Raw genomic sequence first — 19,999 nt, 5'->3', positions numbered from 1 at the left:
CATTGAACTTTGTCACTTCAGTTTTGTGTATTTCACTGTACATAAATTATATTTCAATAAAATGCATTAAAAAAACAAAAACAAAAACAAGAATGAAACTACAGCATACCAAAATCTTTGGGACATAGCAAAAGCAGTGCTGAGAGAGCAATTTATGGCAATAAATGCATATACCAAAAAAGAAAAGCCAAAATTAACACCTTAATTCAACAGCTCTAACAAACAGAAAAAGAGCAGCAAAAGAGGCCTATAGTCACCAGAAGAAATAATAAATTTGAGCATAAATAAAACAGAAAAATAACAGAAAGAATCAACAAGACTAGTTGTTTTTTTGAAAAGCTTAACAAAATCAACAAACCACTGGCAAACTTAACAAAAGAAAAGAAGGAGAAGATGCAAATAACATAAAAAATAAAATGGGTGATCCCACAACAAAACCAACTGAAATAAAAAGGATAGTATCAGGATACTACGAAAAACTGTACACCAACAAATTTGAAAACCAAGAAGAAGTGGACAAATTTCTGGAAACACTACTTACTTAAGCTAATAGAGATTAAAGTAGAAAATTTGAACAGATCTGTAACAAAAGGAGACATTGAACAGGTCATTAAAAAACTACCAACAAAAAAGCTGGCCCAGACAGCTTCACTGGAGATTTCTACCAAACATTCAGAGAAGAGCTGACACCAACCATATCCAAACTATTCCAGAATATAGAAAAGGATGGTTGTTGCTGTTGTTAGGTGCTGTCGAGTCGGCTCCAACTCATAGTGACCTAATGTACAACAGAACGAAACAATGCACAGTCTTGCACCAGCCTCACAAGGATCCTTGCTATACCTGAGCCCATCATTGCAGCCACATTGTCAATCCATCTCATTGAGGGCCTTCCCCTTTTTCGTTGACCCTCCACTTTACCAAGCATGATATCCTTCTCTAGGGAATGGCCCCTTCTGACAACATGACCAAAGTAGGTGAGCCAAAGTCAGGCCATTCTCGCTTCCAAGGAGCATTTCGGCTGCACTTCTTCCAGGCCTGGTTTGTTAGTTCTTTTGGCAGTCCATGGTACTTTCAGTATTCTTCATCAATACCACAACTCAAAAGTATCAACACTTCTTCAGTCTACTTTATTCATTTTCCAGCTCTCATGTGCATATGATGGGAGCTCTGGTAGTGCAGTGCCTAAGAAACTTGACTGCTAACCAGAAGACTGGCAGTTCAAACCCACGAGCCACTCCTTGGAAGGAAGACTGGGCAATCTACTTCCATAGAGATACTGCCTTGGAAACCCAAGAAGTGGTCGCTATGAGTCAGATGCAACTCGACGGCATATGAGGCAATTGAAAATACAATGGCTTGAGTTAGGGGCACTTTAGTCTTCAAAGAGACACCTTTGCTCTTCAGAACTTTAAAGAGGTCTTTTGCAGCAGATTTGCCCAGTGCAATACATCATCTGATGTCTTCATTACTGCTTCCATTGGTGTTGATTGTGGAACGAAGTACTATGAAACCTTTGACAACTTCAATCTTTTCTCCATTTATCATGATGCTGCTCATCGGTCCAGTTGTGAGGATTTTTGTTTCCTTTGTGTTGAGGTGTAATCCATACCGCAGACTGTAGTCTTTAACCTTCCTTAGCAAGCGCTTCAAGTCATGCTTCTTTCAGTAAGCAAAGTTGTGTCATCTACATATCGCGGGTTGTTAATGAGTCTTCCTCCAATCTTAATGTCACACTCTTCTACATAAAATCCAGCTTCTCGGATTATTTGCTCAGCATACAGATTGATTAAATATGGTGAAAGGACACAACTCTGATGCACTCCCTTCTTGATTTTAAACCATGCAGTATCCCCTGTTCTGTTTGAACAACAGCCTCTTGGTCTATGTACAGGTTCCTCATGAGCACAATGAACTGTTCTGGAATTCTCATTCTTCTTAATGTTATCCATAATTTGTTATGATCTACACAATTGAACACTTTTGCATAGTCAATAAAACACAAGTAAACATCTTTCTGGTATTCTCTGCTTTCAGCCAAGATCCATCTGACATTAGCAATGATAGCTCTCATTCCACATTGTCTTCTGAATCTAGCTTGCATTTCTGGAAGTTCTCTGTCAACATACTGCTGCAACTGTTTTTGAATTAGAAGTCCTAGGCAGGGCAATAAGGCAAGAAAGGGAATAAAAGGCATTCAAATTGGTAAGGAAGAAGTAAAACTATCTCCATTTGCAGATGATATGATCCTATAAATAGAAAAACCAAGACACTCAGCAAGAAAACTACTGGAACTAATTGAAAGCTTTGCCAAAGTGGCCAGATACAGGATCAACATACAAAAAATCAGTTGGATTCCTCTACACCAGCACACAGGAAATAAGGAAAATAATACCATTTATAATAGTTACCAAAAAGATGAAATACTTCAGAATAAATCTTACCAGGGACACAAAAGACCTATACAAAGAGAAGTACAAAACACTACTGTAAGAAACTATAAGAGACTTACATAAATGGAAGAACATACCATGCTCATGAACAGGAAGACACACCATTGTGAAAATGTCAATACAACAAAATGCTATCTATAGATTCAATGGAATCCTGATCCAGAGTCCATCAACATTCTTTAAGGACATGGAAGAATCAATCACTAATTTTATAAAGAAAGGAAAGAGCCCTCAGATAAGCAAATCACTACTGAAAAAGAAGAGTAAAATTGAAAGTCTCACACTCCCCAATCTTGAAACCTACTATACAAATGACTGGGGTCTTAAAAGCTTAAGAGCAGCCACTAAGATACAACAACTGGTCTCTCCTTGTCCAGAGCAAAAACGAATGAAGAAAATAAAAGATCTATGGAACCAATTAGTCCAAGAGACTAGTTAGTGGATCACGGGAACCTCAGCCTACATGAATGACCCTGAGACCAAAAGAACTAGATGGTACCCAGCTACCACTGCCAACCACTTGGAAAGGGATCAAAATAGGAGCGCCTGGAGAGAGTGGGAGAAAAATGTGAAACAAAACTCAAAACTATAAAAAAGACCAGGCTTACTGGTCTAATACAGACTGGTAGCAGTACAGTGAATTACTTGGTATAGCTTTTCTACCCATAGTCTTTGTAACTCCCCCTGGATTACTGGATGGGACCATGCAAATAAGGTTGAAGAACTCTAATGTTGGGATTTGTTAGTTTTTTCACTCTGCCAGGCTTAAAATGAGCCTTCCTAGAAGCAGAGCGGGAATCTCACTGCCATCAAGAGAGAAGAGCTGGACGTAAAGTACAGTGCATCCTTGGACTTGAGATCCCTGTATCAGACCTCCTTGGCAGAGATGCCCCAGCAGACAGAGACGCCCTGGCAGGGAGAGATGCCTGGCAGAGAGACAGTTGCAGTGGAACCAAGAAGCACAAGACAGAGAGGCAGGCTTGCCCACCCACAGAGTAAGGAAGCTGAGTGCCATTGGGCATGAGGCTTGCTGATGGAATGGTGTGCACCTAGGGTGTACCTATTGGCAGAGCTAAAAGAGCTATGTTAACACTTGCCCAAGCAGGGCAGAAGCCAGGCTGAGAGGCCAAAGACCAGAGAGGCGTGTCTGAGGGCACAGCAGAGGGGAGAATGTCCTGATCAAAGAACTGTATCCTGAGCGTGTTCCTAAACCTGAATTGTAGCCTGTTACTTCCCTAATAAACCCCATAATCATGAGGACTGTCTGTGTGTCCAAAACTGGTTATCTATTTGCAGAAAAATGAAACAAGATCCATACCTCACACCATACACAAAAACTAACTCAAGATGGATCAAAGATCTAAATGTAAAACCAAAAACTATAAAGTTTTTTAAAGAAAAAATAGTGGAAAACTTAGGGGCCCCAATTTATGGTGTAAATAGACTATCAAAGATAACAAAAAATGCATAAGCAGTAAAAGATAAGCTAGATGACTGGGACCTTCTAAAAATTAAATTCTTATGTACATAAAAAGACTTCTCCGAAACAGTAAAAAGAGAACTTACAGATTGGGAAAAAATATTTGGCAATGATATGCCCGACAAGGGACTTATCTCTCAAATTTATAGAAAAATTCAACACCTCAACATCAAAAGGATAAACAATACAACTAAAAAATTGGCAGAAGACACAAACAGACACTTCACCAAAGTAGACATTCAGAAGGTCAACAAACACATGAAGAAATGCCCGTGATCACTATCCATTCCAAACCCAAATCAAACCCACTGCTACAGAGTTGATTCCAACTCATAGTGACCCCCATGTGGTATCCAAGGCTGTAAATCTTTATGGAAGCAGATTGCCTCATCTTCTTCCATGAAGTGTCTGGTGGGTTCAAACTAAATGCCTTAACCACTGTACTACCAGAGCTCCTTCATTAGCTACCAGAGAGATACAAATGCAAATGAGATGTCATCTTACCCCAGCAATAATAGCAAAGTCCAACAAGACAGAAAATAACAAAGGCTGGTGAGGGTGTGGAGAGACTGGAACTCTCATACACTGCTGGTGAGACCATAAAATGGTTCAACCACTGTGGATAATGATATGATGATTCCTTAAAAAGTTGGAAACAGAAATACTATTTGATCCAGCAATCCCACTACTTGGTATATATCCTAACAAAGTGAGAGTTGGCACATGAAGAGATATATGCACACCCATTCCACTGAAGCACTATTCACAATAGCAAAGAGATAGAAACAATCTAATGTCAATCCACAGGTGAATAGATAACCAATCTATGGTACATATACACAATGGAATACTATGCAAAATTAATTAATAATGAAGAATCTGCAAAACACCTCATAATGGGGATGAACTTTGAGTATATGATGCTGAATGAAATAAGTCAATCACAGAAGGACAAATATTGTATGAATCCTCTGTTATAAAAAATCAAGGAAAGGTTTACACACAGAAGGAAACTTTGTTGGTTACCAGGAATGGGAGGGGAGGGAAAATTGCTAGATAGGTAACAGACACATATTATTTGGGTGAAGGGAAAGGTAATATACCGAAAGGGGATAACCAGCACAATATCACTAAGGAAAAGAAAAACACAGAGAGGTGCACAACAGGAACAGACAACAAAGGTAAATACAATTACATACACAATACTGCATTATCAGTTATAATAAACATTGATCTACAGGTGGACACATCGGTAGACAGGCAAGATGACTAGGTATGGCTAGGCAAACAGGAATATACCCATGACCATATATAGGTTTGGCAGATGATATTTCTATAAACATATCTGTATGTGCTATAAAAATGTCCACATATATAATAGAGCGAATGGGGGGGAAAGTTATCGTAATTTCTTAGCTACAAAAAAACACCTTGAGGAAGTGAGCTTGTTAGCTCTGGACCATGGTCACAGGGGACACCAAGCTCCATTGGCATAACACAGTACACAAAAACACTATCCTATATCCTACTTTGGTGAGAAGCAACTGAGGTGTTAAAAGCTTGAGAGCAGCCATCTAGCATGCAGCTATTGGCCTCTCCTCATCTGGAGCAAGAAGAAAGAAGAAAAGCGGAAACAAACAGTCCAAGGGACTATGGGAACATGAGCCTGCATGACCCTGAGATCAAAACTAGTTGGTGCCCGGCTACCAATAAATCACTCAGGAAGGAATCAAAATTGGAAATCCTGGACAGAGTGGGAGAAAAATGTGGAACAAAACTCAAAATCATGAAAAAGATCAGGCTTTGGGACTGTAAAATGATATAACCCCTGTGGAAAGCAGTATGGCGATTCCTTAAAAAGTTGGAATTAGAAATTCCTTTACTAGGTATATATCCTAAAGAAGTAAGGGCCAGGACAAGAACAGATATGCACACCCATGTTCATAGCAGCAGTATTTACTATTTACAATAGCCAAAAGATGGGAACAACCTAGATGTCTATCAACAGAAGAATGGACAGCCAAACTATGGTACTTGCACACAACGGAATACTATGCAACCCTAAAGAATAACACAGAATTTGCAAAACACAGCATAATGTGGATGAACTTGGAGGATGTTATGCTGAGTGAAATAAGTCAAACACAGGACAAATATTGTATTAGTCTGTTATTGTAAAAAGTCAAGGGAAGGTTTCTATATGAAACAAAATTTTCTTTTTGGTTATCAGGGGTGGGAGGGGAGGGAAGAGAGCACTGTTAGACAGGTAGAGACAAGTATTGATTTGAGTGAAGAGAAAGGCAATGTACCAAATGTGAGTGATCAACATGGTGGCATTAAGGAAGAGAAGACATAGAGAGTGCATGGGAGTACAGAAAACAAAAAGGAACCCTTTTGCACATACAGTACTGCATTGTCAGTGCAGGCAAACACTGAGATACAGGTGGATAAATGGGTGGACAGGTTGAACTCTTAAGTATGTCTATGCAGGGGGAAGTGTGCCCAAGACTATGTATAGGGTTGGCAGACAATGTTTCTACAAGTGCATTTGTATGTTCTGTAAGAATTCCCAGGTGTATAGTAGAGCTGACAAGGGACAAGGCTGCAGTCACTTCTTGGCCACACCCAGCTACCAGAGAGAATGATTAGTTGGATCTGTGGGCTTGGGACCATAGCCACAGGGGACATCAAGCTCCATTAGCATAACATACTACACAAAAACGTTGTTCCACATCCCACTTTGGCAAGTAGTGACTGGGATCTTAAAAGCTTGTAAGCAGCCATCTAGACTCAATGATGGGTCTCTCCTCATCCAGAGCAAAGAAGAATGAAGAAAACCAAAGATGCATGGAAACAATTAGTCCAAGCGACTGGTATACCATGTGATCCTCAGCCTATACAACTATGAGACCAGAAGAACTAGATGGTGCCTGGCTACCACTGTCAACCACTCAGAGGGGGAGCTATGTAGGAGACCCTGGATAGAGTGGAAGAACAATATGGAACAAAACTCAAAATCATTAAAAAAAAAAAAGGGACCAGGTTTGCTGGTCTGATAGAGCCTGATGGAACCCCTGAGACTATGCCCCTAGCTGCCCTTTAAGTCTGGAATTGAACCTACTGCTGTGGCTTCCAGCCAAACAAAAGACAGGCATATGAGCTGAACATTTACATTAGGTAGACACACTCCTTGGAGAGATCAATCATGGGAGAACAGAAGGGCTGTGATGCATAGGGAGACAGCTTGGGGGGCAGGAGTGCATGGGAGGGAAGAACACAGGGAAGAGGTAACTATGGGGAGGAAGTGGGAGGGGAGCTGTTGTATTGTGGGAAATTGCAGTCAATGTCATGAGACGAAGTGTATGTGAGCTGCTGTATGGAAAGTGAATTTGCTCTGTAAACTTTCACCCAAATCACAATTAAAAAAACTAAAGACCAGGCTTACTGGTCTGGCAGAGATAGGTGAAAGCCCTGGGAATATGGCCCCAAGTCACCCTTTGGGCCTGGAACTGAACTCACTCCTGTGGCTTAACCTGCAGCTAAACAACAGACAGGCCCATAAGGCAAACAATTACACTAGGGAGGTACACTCCTTAGAAAAATCAACCATGGGAGATCAGAAGGGCAGCATCTGCACAGGAAGAAAGCTCAGAAAGCAGGCATGCATAGGAAAGAAGGACACAGGGAAAAGATAACCATAGTAAGAAAGTGGGAAGAAAGCTGTTACACATTATGGGGGGATTGCAATCAATGTCATGAAACAAACCTTTTATGAGCTTGTGAACGGAAATGAATTTCTTCTGTAAACTTTCACCCAAATCACAATAAAAAGTTAAAAAACAAACAAAACTATGCAAAATGAAAACAAAACAAAGATTTGGAAAATTCTGTTGTATAAACTAAGGACATGTATCTAAGAATTTTCACCAAGAATGTGGCTAAACCAAAACCAAAACCAAACTCACTGCCGTTGAGTCAGGTGCGACTCACAGCTACCCCTCCTTGGGTTTCCAAGTTAGTATCTCTATAGAAGTAGGTCTCCCAATCTTCCTTCCAAGGAGTGGCTGGTGGGTTTGAATCACCAGGCTTTTTGTTTAGCAGTCAAATGCCTTAGGCACTACGCCACCAAAGCCGCTACACAATCTTTTTTTAAGGAGATTAAGCCTGTGACTGATGGATCTAATCAACTACCAGAGCAAAAAACCTTAGCTTAAGACTTAAGCAAAAAAAGAATGAAAAGAAAGAACACTATCTGCCACTTGGAATTCTACAGGCAGGAAATAGGTCAAAGGAGTTACATCTATTGCCCTCCACAAAAAGAAAAGGACCATCCCTGGAGCAGCTTGGAGATCAGCAGAACTGTTTGAAGGTACACAGGAAGCAGGGCTTTCCCAGTTTCGAAGGGTGAGGCCATGGTATCCTGGATCTCAAAGGTTAGAGCCACAGCCTCCTAGGTTTCAGTCATGTCTTCACCAACTTGGTTTCTGAGTGTGGGACTGCCATTAAAGTGTGCCAGGGCAATAGGGCCACCATGGGGCTAATGGTGGGGTTACCACTCAGGCAGACAAGGAGAATGGAGCCACCTAAAGCCAAGGGAGCAGAGCTGCCATCAGAGGGCCTAGAAGGTGGCGCTGAAACCAAGGGCCAAGGAGCTTCCACTCAGAATCAAGAGGGTATGGCCAACACCCACAGTCTGAAGGGCAGGACTCCTGCCCAGATGGTCTCAGAGAAGAGAAGATTAATTTCAAGGCTTGAGAGCTAATGTAATATGTTCTGCTGAGTTCTGGACTTGCTTGGTGCCTGTTAGCCCTTCTTTGCCTCCAATTCCCCTCATTTGTAATGGAAATGTCTACCTTGTGTCTATTCTACCATGGTATTTTGGAAATAAGTAACTTGTAATCCAGATTTCACAAGTTCACAAGATGAAGAGGAATTTTGCTAAAGGATGAAATATACCTAAATTCTCACCAATTTTTGATTCAGATGATTCAGAAAATGAGATTTTGGATTGGGAGTTGATTTAAGACTTTTGGGGTTATGTGATGAGGTAAGTGTGTTTTGCATGTGGCAAGGACATGGATTTTGGGGGGCCAAAGGTAGAATGTTATAGATTGAATTATGTCCCTCAAAAATATGTTGTAAATCCTAACCTCTATGCCTGTGGTTATAATCTCATTTCAGAATGGGTTGTCTATGTAGTATTAATGAGACAGGATTTGTGTAGGTTATATCTTGAGTTAATCTCTTTAAGATATAAAAGAGATTTTACAAGCCAGAGAAAGAGATGGAGAAGAGAGATGCCGAGCCACATGATGATCACCCAGGAGCAGAATCTAAGAGACAAGGACCTTCCTCCAGAGCCAACAGAGACAGAAAGCCTTCCCCTAGAGCCTACACCCTGAATTTGGGTTTCCAGCCTTCTGAATTGTGAGAAAATAAAATTGTTTGTTAAAGCCACTCACCTTGTGATATTTCTGTTATAGCAGGACTAGATATCTAAGGTACCTAGTAATATAAAAAAGCCATTTCCAGAAGATAATGTATGATACCATTTTTATAAAATTAAAAACAATGTTACTCAGGTATTCATGTATAATTAATTTTAAAAAAACAAACAAGAATGTCAAGGGAACAAAACTCACAAAACTCAGGATAGCAGTTACCTCTAAAGCAAGGCAGGGGAACAGAATAGGAAAATAGTTTGTAGGTGTATCTAAGTCATAGTATGGTTTATTTAATTCTTAGCCTAGACACTGAGTTCATGAAAAAATGACAACAGTGTACCAGGAACCAAGGATTATGATAAATTCAATTTTGTAAACGTGGTCACTACTCCTCCACCCCTAAAAACGAAGAAGGGACTCAGAAACCTTATTTTTAGTCAAAAGAACAAGTTCTGGAAGTCAATATGAATAGCTCTATTGTTTAACTTACTTCCACAAAATTTCCTGCATATACTTCTTCCAAAGTGACTTCTAGATCTACAATAATGTCACTTCCCCTTGGAATATTTCTGTCTTGCTGACGTGGGGTTCCTCCAAACATGAAACCAAAATCTCCAAAGAAGCTGTTAATAAGGGTAAAATCATCAGGAAAAGAAATAGGAGTTCATGTTTCATATTATTTAGTTTCCTTTATACAGATAAAATATTGTGTCCCTCCAACTTCCTTCTAGTGCAAAACTAGAAGACATTTTAATACATTAGTCATATATCATATACAATTTTTAATTTATACAATATCAATTATATTGCTGCACCACCACCACAAAAATTTACTTTTTAATACAATATGGCTCTAAATGTATGCCAATGAACTGAATGTTGGATTCAAGCAACGAAATAATGATCTGTTTCAATAATAAGGAAAATTTGGATTGATGGATTTGAAAAAGAATATAGCATCTAAAAATCCATGCAATGCTGAGCTTTATGGTTAAATTTTGGAATTTTTAATTTTGGACACAGGTAGTATTCACTTTACATAATTTTTAGAAGCTAACCTCAGCGAAAGAAGCTACTGCTCTGTACAAAAATCTTGGGTACATAAATTAAATAGGCTAAAAAAGAATCAGCCTTAGCAAAATTCTGGTCCTTAAGGAAAAGGAAGTTCTGGCCTCTACAAGATCAAAATTAATTTTTATATGTAGTAAAAGCAACACTCTGAGATTAATATAAACAGTAGCCTTCACTTGTGCAGGGACTCTAATCTTAACATTAATTTTTGTTGTTATTAAGACACTTCAGATATTAGCACAGTGATGATGACAATTATATAACTTACTCCCCCCACCCCAAAATCACCGCCACCAACCCTGGTGAATGGCTTCCCTTAACCTTAAATAAAAGCAGGAGCAGGAAGGAGCTTTTTCTTTTTATGGCATTCCTAGGAATCACTTCAAATAGTTGGGGGAAACAGGATACTTTCCTAATATGCCAAAACATCAAAATCAATCCTGGAGAAATTATAATCATATTATTCATACATCCTCTCAGGAGCTGAAAATCCACTGTCACTCTAAACACTAAATCAGGGGAGCTGCTGATGCAACAGTGATTATTAATCTCTTTTGGAGAAAGGTTCACAAACCTTTTGGGAAACTGAAGAAAGCAATCAGACTTCTCTCCATAAAAATGCATATTCTAACATTTTTTTGTTTATAATTTCAGACTTAAAACCCAAGATTAAGATCTTAGTATCTGGGTGGAATAAATAGTTTGTACTTGTATATCAAACAAAAGGTCAGAGTTCAAACCCACTCAGCAGCAGCTGAAGGCCTGGAGATATTTTTCTGTAAAGATTACAGCCAAGAAAACCCTGTGGAGCTCAGTTCTATTCCTTAACACTTCAGGTCAAAATCCACTTAATGGAAAATTTTTTGTTGTTGTTGTTAGTACATGGCATTATTAGGGCATGTGGAAATTCAAATGCTCAGAAACAGGAGCTCAAAGTGTAAGCAAAACAATATGTTTTTTATTAAAAAGGTGCTTACTGATCCAGTCACTCAATACTCCCAGAAAGCTGTGAAACTGCAGGAGATAAAGAGCTCTTACCCTAATTCTTTTCCCCATCTCTGCTTGTCATAATCATTCCTTCCCTATTGATAGGGATTAAAAAAAGAGGTGGCTCTAGGTATGAAAGTAAGAATTTTCTCTTTGCTTATAAGAATGATTTTACTTATTAAATGGTTTGTGGATTCCAAGAGTAAGGATGAATTGGCTTCCACATAAATCTTCCAAAACTGTCAGAGTTGATTTGACTGATGTAGTTGGCTAGATCAGAACAAATGCACTCTCCATCAAAAGTTTAAGAACAAGGGAGGAAGGATAATTCTTTAATAATCACCAAGGGATTCATCCTCAGACACCAATACCTTGCAAGTGGGTAAATTACTTACTGTGAAAAAATGTCTCCATGGGAGCTCTGATGACCATCTTTTAACCCCTCTTCACCATAAGTATCATATTGTTTCCGTTTCTCACTATCTGACAGAACCTGGGGATGAAGTCATTGGAGGAAAAGATCATGAGCTGGTAATAGTTAAAGTACACTCATGCATGGTTTTTCACTTTGACATTGTGTCTAAGATTTCTGTGAAATGTAGTTTTCATTATATATTAGTATTATGAAAAAACCAAACTCACTGCCATCAAGTCAATTCCAACTCACAGTGACCCCCATTGGGTTTCCGAGGCTATAAATCTTTACAGAAGTAGATTGCCTCATCTTCCTTCCACAGAGCAGCTGGTGGGTTTGACTCACTGACCTTCAGGTTAGCAGCCAAATGCCTTATCTGCTACACCACTAGAGCTCCTTTTGAGTATTATTAAGGTATGTTATAAACAGTTATTTCCTTTAACAGACTAAATTTTTATGTATTATCCATTTTGTAACTGTCACATTGTTCAGGTTTCCAATTTAAATTTATCAGAACTAGTCAATTAAAAATTGTACCTGAGATTAGCTGTGTGCCTGCGAAGGTGGGGAGAGAGATGAGATAGATACCTCAGGTTTACTTTCCATGCAGTTTGACTCCAATGCTTATGCTCTAACCACTATGCTCTATTACCTCTCTAAACTGTAACTAGTATATGACTATTAGAGACTGTCATTAACAACAGAAGTAGTAGATAAGGAAACCCTTAAAAACAGCTCTGCCCTATCCTATATGTCCAAGATATGTGCACATGCACACACACACACACACACACCCCATACATGAATAGATTAGTAAATCACAGTAATCAGACCCTAGGTCCTCCAGAAAGGTCTATCCTGCTATATCTTCATACTCCTTTCTTCCATTTTTTGGTGTATATAGAATTCTATTTATAGAACAATGGCATTTGTGTGCATGTATGTGTGAAGTATATATACTTGAGTTCAATACTTCCTTAGTTTGAATTTCAGAGTGAGTAAAAAGGGACGCTGCTCTATAAAGGTTGTTGCTGCTGTTGTCTGGTGCTATTGACGCGGTTCCAACTCACAGCGACCCTATGTACAACAGAATGAAACACTGCCAGGTCCTGTGCCAGCCTCACAGTTCTTGCTATACCTGAGCCCATCATTGCACCCACTGTGTCAGTCCATCTTGTTTGAGGGCCTTCCCCTTTTTTGTTGACCCTCTACTTTACCAAGCACAATATCCTTCTCTGGGGAATGGACCCTTCTGACAACCTGACCAAAGTAGGTGAGATGAAATCTGGCCATTCTCGTTTCCAAGGAGCATTCTGGCTGCACTTCTTCTAGGACTGATTTGTTAGTTCTCCTGGCAGTTCATGGTACTTTCAGCATTCTTTACCAACACCACAACCCAGAAGCATCAACTCTTCTTCAGTCTTTCTTATTCATTATCCAGCTTTCACATGCATATGAGGCAACTGAAAATGCCACGGCTTGGGTTAGGAGCAACTTAGTCTTCAAAGGGACATCTTTGCTCTTCAGGACTTTAAAGAGGTACTTTAAAGTAGTACTTTTACAGCAGATTTGCCCAGTGCAACACATCATCTGATTTTTTGACTGCTGCTTTCATTGGTGTTGATTGTGGAACCAAGTAATATGAAATCTTTGACAATCTCAATCTTCTCTCCATTTATCATGATGCTGCTTATTGGTCCAGTTGTGAGGATTTTTATTTCCTTTATGTTCAGGTGTAATCCATACTGCAAACTGCAGTCTTTAATCTTCATCAGTAAGTACTTCAAGTCATCTTCACTTTCAGCAAGCAAAGTTGTGTTGCCTGCATATCGCAGATTGTTAATGAGCCTTCCTCCAATCCTGATGCCATGCATTCCTCTTCATATACTCCACCTTCTAGGATTATTTGCTGAGCATAGAGATTGAATAAGTATGGTGAAAGGATACAACCGTGATACACTCCCTTCCTGATTTTAAATCATGTAGCATCCCCTTGTTCTGTTCAAACAGCCTCCTGGTCTACGGAAAGGTTCCTCATGAGTACAATTAAGTTCTGGAATTCCCATTCTTCTCAATGTTATCCATAATTGTTATGATCCACACAATTGAATGCTTTTGCATAGTCAATAAAACACAAGTAAACATCTTTTCTGATATTCTTTGCTTTCAGCCACCATCCATCTGACATCAGCAATGATATCCCTTGTCCCACATCCTCTTCTGAATCCAGTTTGCATTTCCAGAAGTTCTCTGTCTACTGCTGCAACCATTTTTAAATTACCTTCAGCAAGATTTTACTTGTGTGTGATATTAATGATATTTCTATAAAGGTTGCTCAAGGTCAATTTCACAGTTTGAAAAGAATTAGGTTTTAATAGTTTCCTAAAACACAGTCAGAGCTTGATGCTATTCCATATATACCACTAAGGCATATAAAAACACAAGAAACTTCCATACTCTTCCAAATTTGCTCTCAACATGTAAAACAAATAAAATCTTCCCTTCCATTCAGAGCAATCTAAAGTATATGCACACTTATATCTTTGAAAATTAAATAACTTTATAATCTTTTGATATTCATAAACTCCCATGCAGAGAGAAGACTGAAAGTTACTTCTAACCCAAACTCATTCATGGTGGCCCAAGAAAAGAGAGGGTGGAAGTAGATAGTGTTTGTTGATTCAGCAAAAGAAAAGACCTCTTTGGCACATTCAAATACAACACGCTTTTAGCTCAGGGCCTGAAAAATGTATAGGAAGCCATGGCAAAGCCTTCTGGTTAGCAGTCACATACCTTAGGCACTACACCACCAGAGCTCCCAACTTGACATTAAGATATATTTAAAGAAATAAATAGAAATGGAGTATACAAGAATTTCTTAGTTCTCTAGTGCTGCTATAACAGAAATACCACAAGTGGATGGCTTTAACACACAGGAATTTATTCTTTTACAGTTTAGAAGGCTGAAAGTCCAAATTCAGAGTGCTAGCTCTAGTGGCTCAGTGAAGGCCCCTCAACCTTCAGCTTTAACTCTAGCTCTTGTTCAGGCCCACTGGAGGTGTAGGCTTCCTCTAACTCACACAGCTGCTAGCTGCTGAGCCTGATGAATCCAAGGATGCCAGGTAAAATGGCACAGTCCCCAGATTAGCAGGCAACACAGCAGACCACTGGTTCAAGTCCAGGAACAATCCCATGATTAGCAGACAACACAGCAGGCCACTAGTCCAAGTCCAGGAACTAGAAATGAAGAACCAGCAAAACGCAGCGTCCAAATGTGCCAACAAGCTCAAGACATTCCTCAAAGCTTCTCCATTTATACTTTTAAAGCAGGCCACACCCTGAAGGAAACTCCCCTTCAACTACTTAGCTGCTCATTGCAGGTTCCACCATGGAGATGATTACAATCTCATCATGGGGAATAACTACATCCAGCAGCCAAGCCACTCAAAACCATGGCCCAAACAAGCTGGCATACAATCTTAACCACCACAAAGAGAGTAAGCACTCTTAAAAGTAAAAACCCATTTCTGGGTTAGTTCAAAGTCTTAGACTAATGTCACTTTGACAGGCCAAAAGGGGAAGGCAAGAGAAAAGAATGATTTGAAAACATACTTAGAAAATATGTTCTTTGGAGCAGCAGAAAGGGATGTAGCTAATTTAAAAGCAAAAACCACCCTTGTATATTTGTTGTTGTTGTTGTTATGTGCCGTCAAGTCAAACCCAACTCATAGCGACCCCTCCTTGGGTTTCCGAGGCAGTATCACTACAGAAGTAGGGTTGCCCAACCTTCCTTCCGAGGAGTGGCTGGTGGGTTTGAACCGCCAGCCGTCTGGTTAGCAGGCAAGTGCCTTAGCCTCGTATATTAGGTAACCTGAATTTCTAATATTTTCACTTTCAAGTCTAATTCTCTGGTGTTTTCTTGGCAAAGAAATGAGTTTCACATAAGAAGCATCATTTCCAAAACCCCTAAATAAAAAGACAATTCTAAGGCAGCTTCCTTTTGGGCACAAGAGGCTTCTACAAATACAAACACACAAACAAACAAACTCACTGATGTTGAGTCAATCCCAACTCATAGTGACTCCTCCTTGGGTTTCCAAGACAGTATCTCTATGGAAGTAGACTGCCCAATCTTCCTTCTGAGGTGTGGCTAGTGGGTTTGAACCTTCTTCCGGTTAGCAGTCAAATGTCTTAGGCACTATACCACCAGAGCTCCCAGAGGCTTCTACAGTAACTCCCAAAAAACTACCCTTGAACTCATCTATTTTCATTCACTTCCTACTCATTTTTTCTCCTGGCTAAGAAATGCAGTTTTATTCCATGCTCTTGGAAGCCATTATTAAAAATAAGGGGGGGGGGTTCTTAGTTGATTGGTCAAACAACTCAGATTCTCAACTAATTATAATGCCATTATTAATTCCACTTGAGAAGACAAATTTATATTCACAAAATAACTCTTCCTACTGTACTGGGATTCTGATTTGTGAACATTAAGAACAAAAGGCAACTGAGCTTGAATGATATAAACAAGGAAGAAAATTTGGACTTGTGACTGGAGTTTTTCATAGTCTATGTATAGAGACCCCTGCCTAGGGCACAGATAAAGAACATGACAGATTCTTCAAAAAGCATGGTAAATTCTTAGCAATAGCTTCCCTAGAAAACATTTTTGATTACTGGGCTTCTAACATATAAAGAGGCCATTTATGGAAAATACATAAAAAATATGGAATGTGGTATATTATCAATAAGAAACAAAACATGACCCATAATTTTAGAGGGTCCATCAATCCTCTAAAGTTCATGGGTTAAGAATTTCTGTCCTATAGGCTCCCTGAAGGTGTGAAGGAAAGAAGTGGGGAGCCCATTGCCTGTAGGTTTCATACAGGTGTTAGTCCCTGTTTCAGTCCTGTAAGTTCTTTAATCTAGGGGAACCTTGGCATTCCTTCCTTTTGTGTTCTATTATGAAAATATTTCTCAGATTTGTTCCCAGCCTCCTACTATATAGGAACTTAATTTGTATTCAGAAGTTTTAGCTCTATAAATTTTAGATTAAAATTTTTTGGGGGCCCTTTTAAAAAAAAATGGAAATGAAACTATGCCCAACTCTAACATATTTCATAAATATAATAAGTTGAAGATTAAATGAGACAATACACATCAAAGTGTTTGACTTCTAGATTAGCAGCACCAAAATCAAATTATTACTGTGTTTTGTTGAGTCTATGATTTTTTAAATTGAATTAGTTACCAGATTTTTACAATCAGAAGAATTTACATAAAAATCTGGGTTTCTAACTTCTCTCAAAAAATCAGAGGATTTGACAGCACAGTGTTTGCATTTCTACCTGGCAACAACTGGCTAGGTAATAGCTGCTACTATGGAATGGGGCAAGAAGTCTCTAGTTTGTCACAGTCCTCATCATTCCATGTTGCTCCCCACTATGGAGGTAGAAACAGGAGCTCTGGTGGCATAGTGCCTGTTCTGGTTATCTAGTGCCACTCTGACAAGAATACACTACAAATGGGATGGCCTTAACGAACAGGAGTTTATTATTTCAATTTGGAGGCTTTAAGTCCAAGTTTAAAACGCCAGACTCTAGGAGCTGGGTGAAAGCCCCTCAACATTGAGGTCCAGCTCTGCCTCCTGCTCCCACCCACTGGAGCTAGAGGCATTTCTTCACTCAGACAGCTGCTGGCTGCTGAGGCTGAGAAGACCCAAGGTTGACAAGGAAAAAGGCATAGTCCCGATGTTACCAATCCACATGGCAGGCCATTAACTTAAGTTCATTGTAAGTCCCAAGGTCGGCAGAGCATAGCAGGCTGCTGAGCAACAACATGGCTACATGCAGGGTCCAAACGTGCCATAGGCTAGAGACCATTCCCAAAGCTTCTCCTTATATACAGGAAGCAGATCACATTCCAAAGGCGGCTACTCAGCTGCTTGTGGTAGATCCCACCATGGAGTTGACTGCCAATCTCATCATGGGGAATAACTACCACCAGCTGCCCAGCCACTCAACCAGGCCCAGCCAAGTTGACACAAACATAACTAACACAGGCATTTGACTGCTAACCAAAAGGCTGGTGGTTCAAAACCCATCAGCCACTCCTGGGAAGGAAGACTGGGAAATGTACTTCCATACAGATGCTGCCTCATAAACCCAAGGAGGGGTCACTATGAGTCAGAACCAACTTGACGGCAGTGAGTTTGGTTTTGTTTTTTTTTTTTTTCCCTGGAAGAAAGGAGCTCTGGTGGTGCAGTGCCTAAGGCATTTGACTGCTAACCAGAAGGTTGCTGGTTCAAACCCACCAGCCACTTCCATGAAAGGAGGCTGCAGCAATCTTCTTCTGTAAAGATTTATTGTCTTGGAAACCTAATGGTGGTCACTATGAGTCTTAATGGCAGTGGGATTGGTTTGGTTTTTGTTTGGAGATAGAATACCCATTGTCATGTTTTCTTTTATACCTGCCCTGCATGTTCTTTGTCTGGTCCCTATGGGCATGTGGGTTTACAACTCTTAGACTTTGTTTACATTTCTGGCTCTAGTTCCCTGTTTGGTTAATTATAGATGATCAATCTACTCATTAATCTATTAATCTTACTGTCTCTCATTCATCCCTTTTCAACATTACAGGCAGTCCCCAGGTTTCCAACATCCAATTTACAGACAATTCCTACTTGCCCTTTAATGTTAGGTAAATTTACCCTCATTCTGAAACAATTAAGGAGCTCTGGTGGTATAGTGCCTAAGGTATTTGACCGCTAACCAGAAGGTTGGCAGTTCAAACCCAAGAGCCACTCCACAGAAGCAAGAGTGTGCAATCTACATCTGTAAAGATTTACCAACTTGGAAACCCAAAGGGGGTCACTATGAGTTGGGATCGACTTGATGCTGGTGTTTTTTTTTTTTTTTTTTTAAATAACTGAACCCCTGCTGGCAACAAATTTTTCATTACAAACACCTTCACTTGCTGCACTTGCAGCTTTGAAGTCATTGCACTAAACAAGGCTAAATAAAGAACTGTATGTACCTCTTCTGACCTACCTATACATTCTTAAAGACAGAGTTAGGAATAGATCTTCATAATCCGAGGACTGCCTTTACTCTCCTTAATGTAAGAAATACTAATATGAAAAATGGAAGGAATGTCATCTATTAACATGAATGTGAGATCTAGTACAATATAGTATCAAGTACTAAAATGAAACCAAGATACCCATCATCATTGAGTTGATTCTGACTCAGTGACCCTGTAGGACAGAAAAGAACAGCCCCACAGGATTTCCAAGGCTGTAATCTTTATGGAAGACTGTCTCATCTTTTATCTACTATCTATTTTTAAATAGTAGTGAACAGCAAGAAGAGAGTATGTCTCTAGGCTATATGGTCTGTTACGTATCTGTAGGTTTTATTCATACTTTATCCTTTTTCCTGACTTACCTCATAAGCAGCACCCAGATCTTGGAATTTCTCCTGAGCTCGTGGGTCATCAGGGTTCCGGTCGGGGTGAAGCTGCAGGGCTAGTTTCCTATAGGCTTTTTTAATATCCTTTATAGAGGCACTTCGAGGCACCCCCAAGATCTTATAAAAATCTCTCCTGGTAGGGGGAGAATACATCATTAAGGAGTTGTACATTACATTTTATTAGAAGGTTTTTTTTTTTTTTCCCTTTACATTTAAATTTGTGTTTGAGCAAAGGGTTAGGAAGATGAAGGTATACACATGATGCTAAAAGAAAGAAAAAAAAAAAGAGTGACTAGAAAGAGCACATACCAGTCTTATAATGAGTCATATATATTAATCACAATGACAGGCTATCTACTTTTTGAGCAATGCTAGAATTATTCAAAACATCTGTGATATTTTTCCTTCAGAACTACCTTGTCAAAAAAAATTCTCATTTTATGGTCATAAGTTATCTTCAGTCAATACTGCATAATAAATTAACTCTCCTTTTTACTTCTCTGTACTAACTCCAACTGACTTTGACTGATTCCCAAAGTCAAATAATAACTTCAAAGGATTTTTTTTAACTCAAAAACATTGTTGCTGTTATTGTTGTTATTTGCCATCGAGTCAGCCCGACTCATAGCAACCCCTCCTTGGGTTTCCAAGGCAGTATCACTACGGAAGTAGGAATGCCC

The 19,999-nt window shown here is 39.5% G+C and overlaps 1 protein-coding gene across 1 annotated transcript in view; it reads right to left on the bottom strand.

Annotated features, from left to right (window-relative positions):
• Positions 1-19,999, bottom strand: part of DNAJB11 (DnaJ heat shock protein family (Hsp40) member B11) — a 35,419-nt gene that overhangs the window by 11,646 nt on the left and 3,774 nt on the right. The window contains exons 2-4 of the mRNA XM_007935980.2: positions 19,296-19,452; positions 11,831-11,928; positions 9,868-10,000 (exon numbers count right to left, since the gene is read on the bottom strand). Of these exons, the coding sequence (XP_007934171.1) occupies positions 9,868-10,000; positions 11,831-11,928; positions 19,296-19,452 (388 nt within the window). The remainder of the gene's footprint in view (positions 1-9,867; positions 10,001-11,830; positions 11,929-19,295; positions 19,453-19,999) is intronic.

This window comes from Orycteropus afer, unplaced genomic scaffold (genome assembly GCF_000298275.1).
Source record: "Orycteropus afer afer isolate SDZICR_OR568_19922 unplaced genomic scaffold, OryAfe1.0 scaffold00032, whole genome shotgun sequence".
Classification (NCBI taxonomy): Eukaryota; Metazoa; Chordata; class Mammalia; order Tubulidentata; family Orycteropodidae; genus Orycteropus; species Orycteropus afer.
This window is presented reverse-complemented; position numbering and strand designations above follow the sequence as displayed.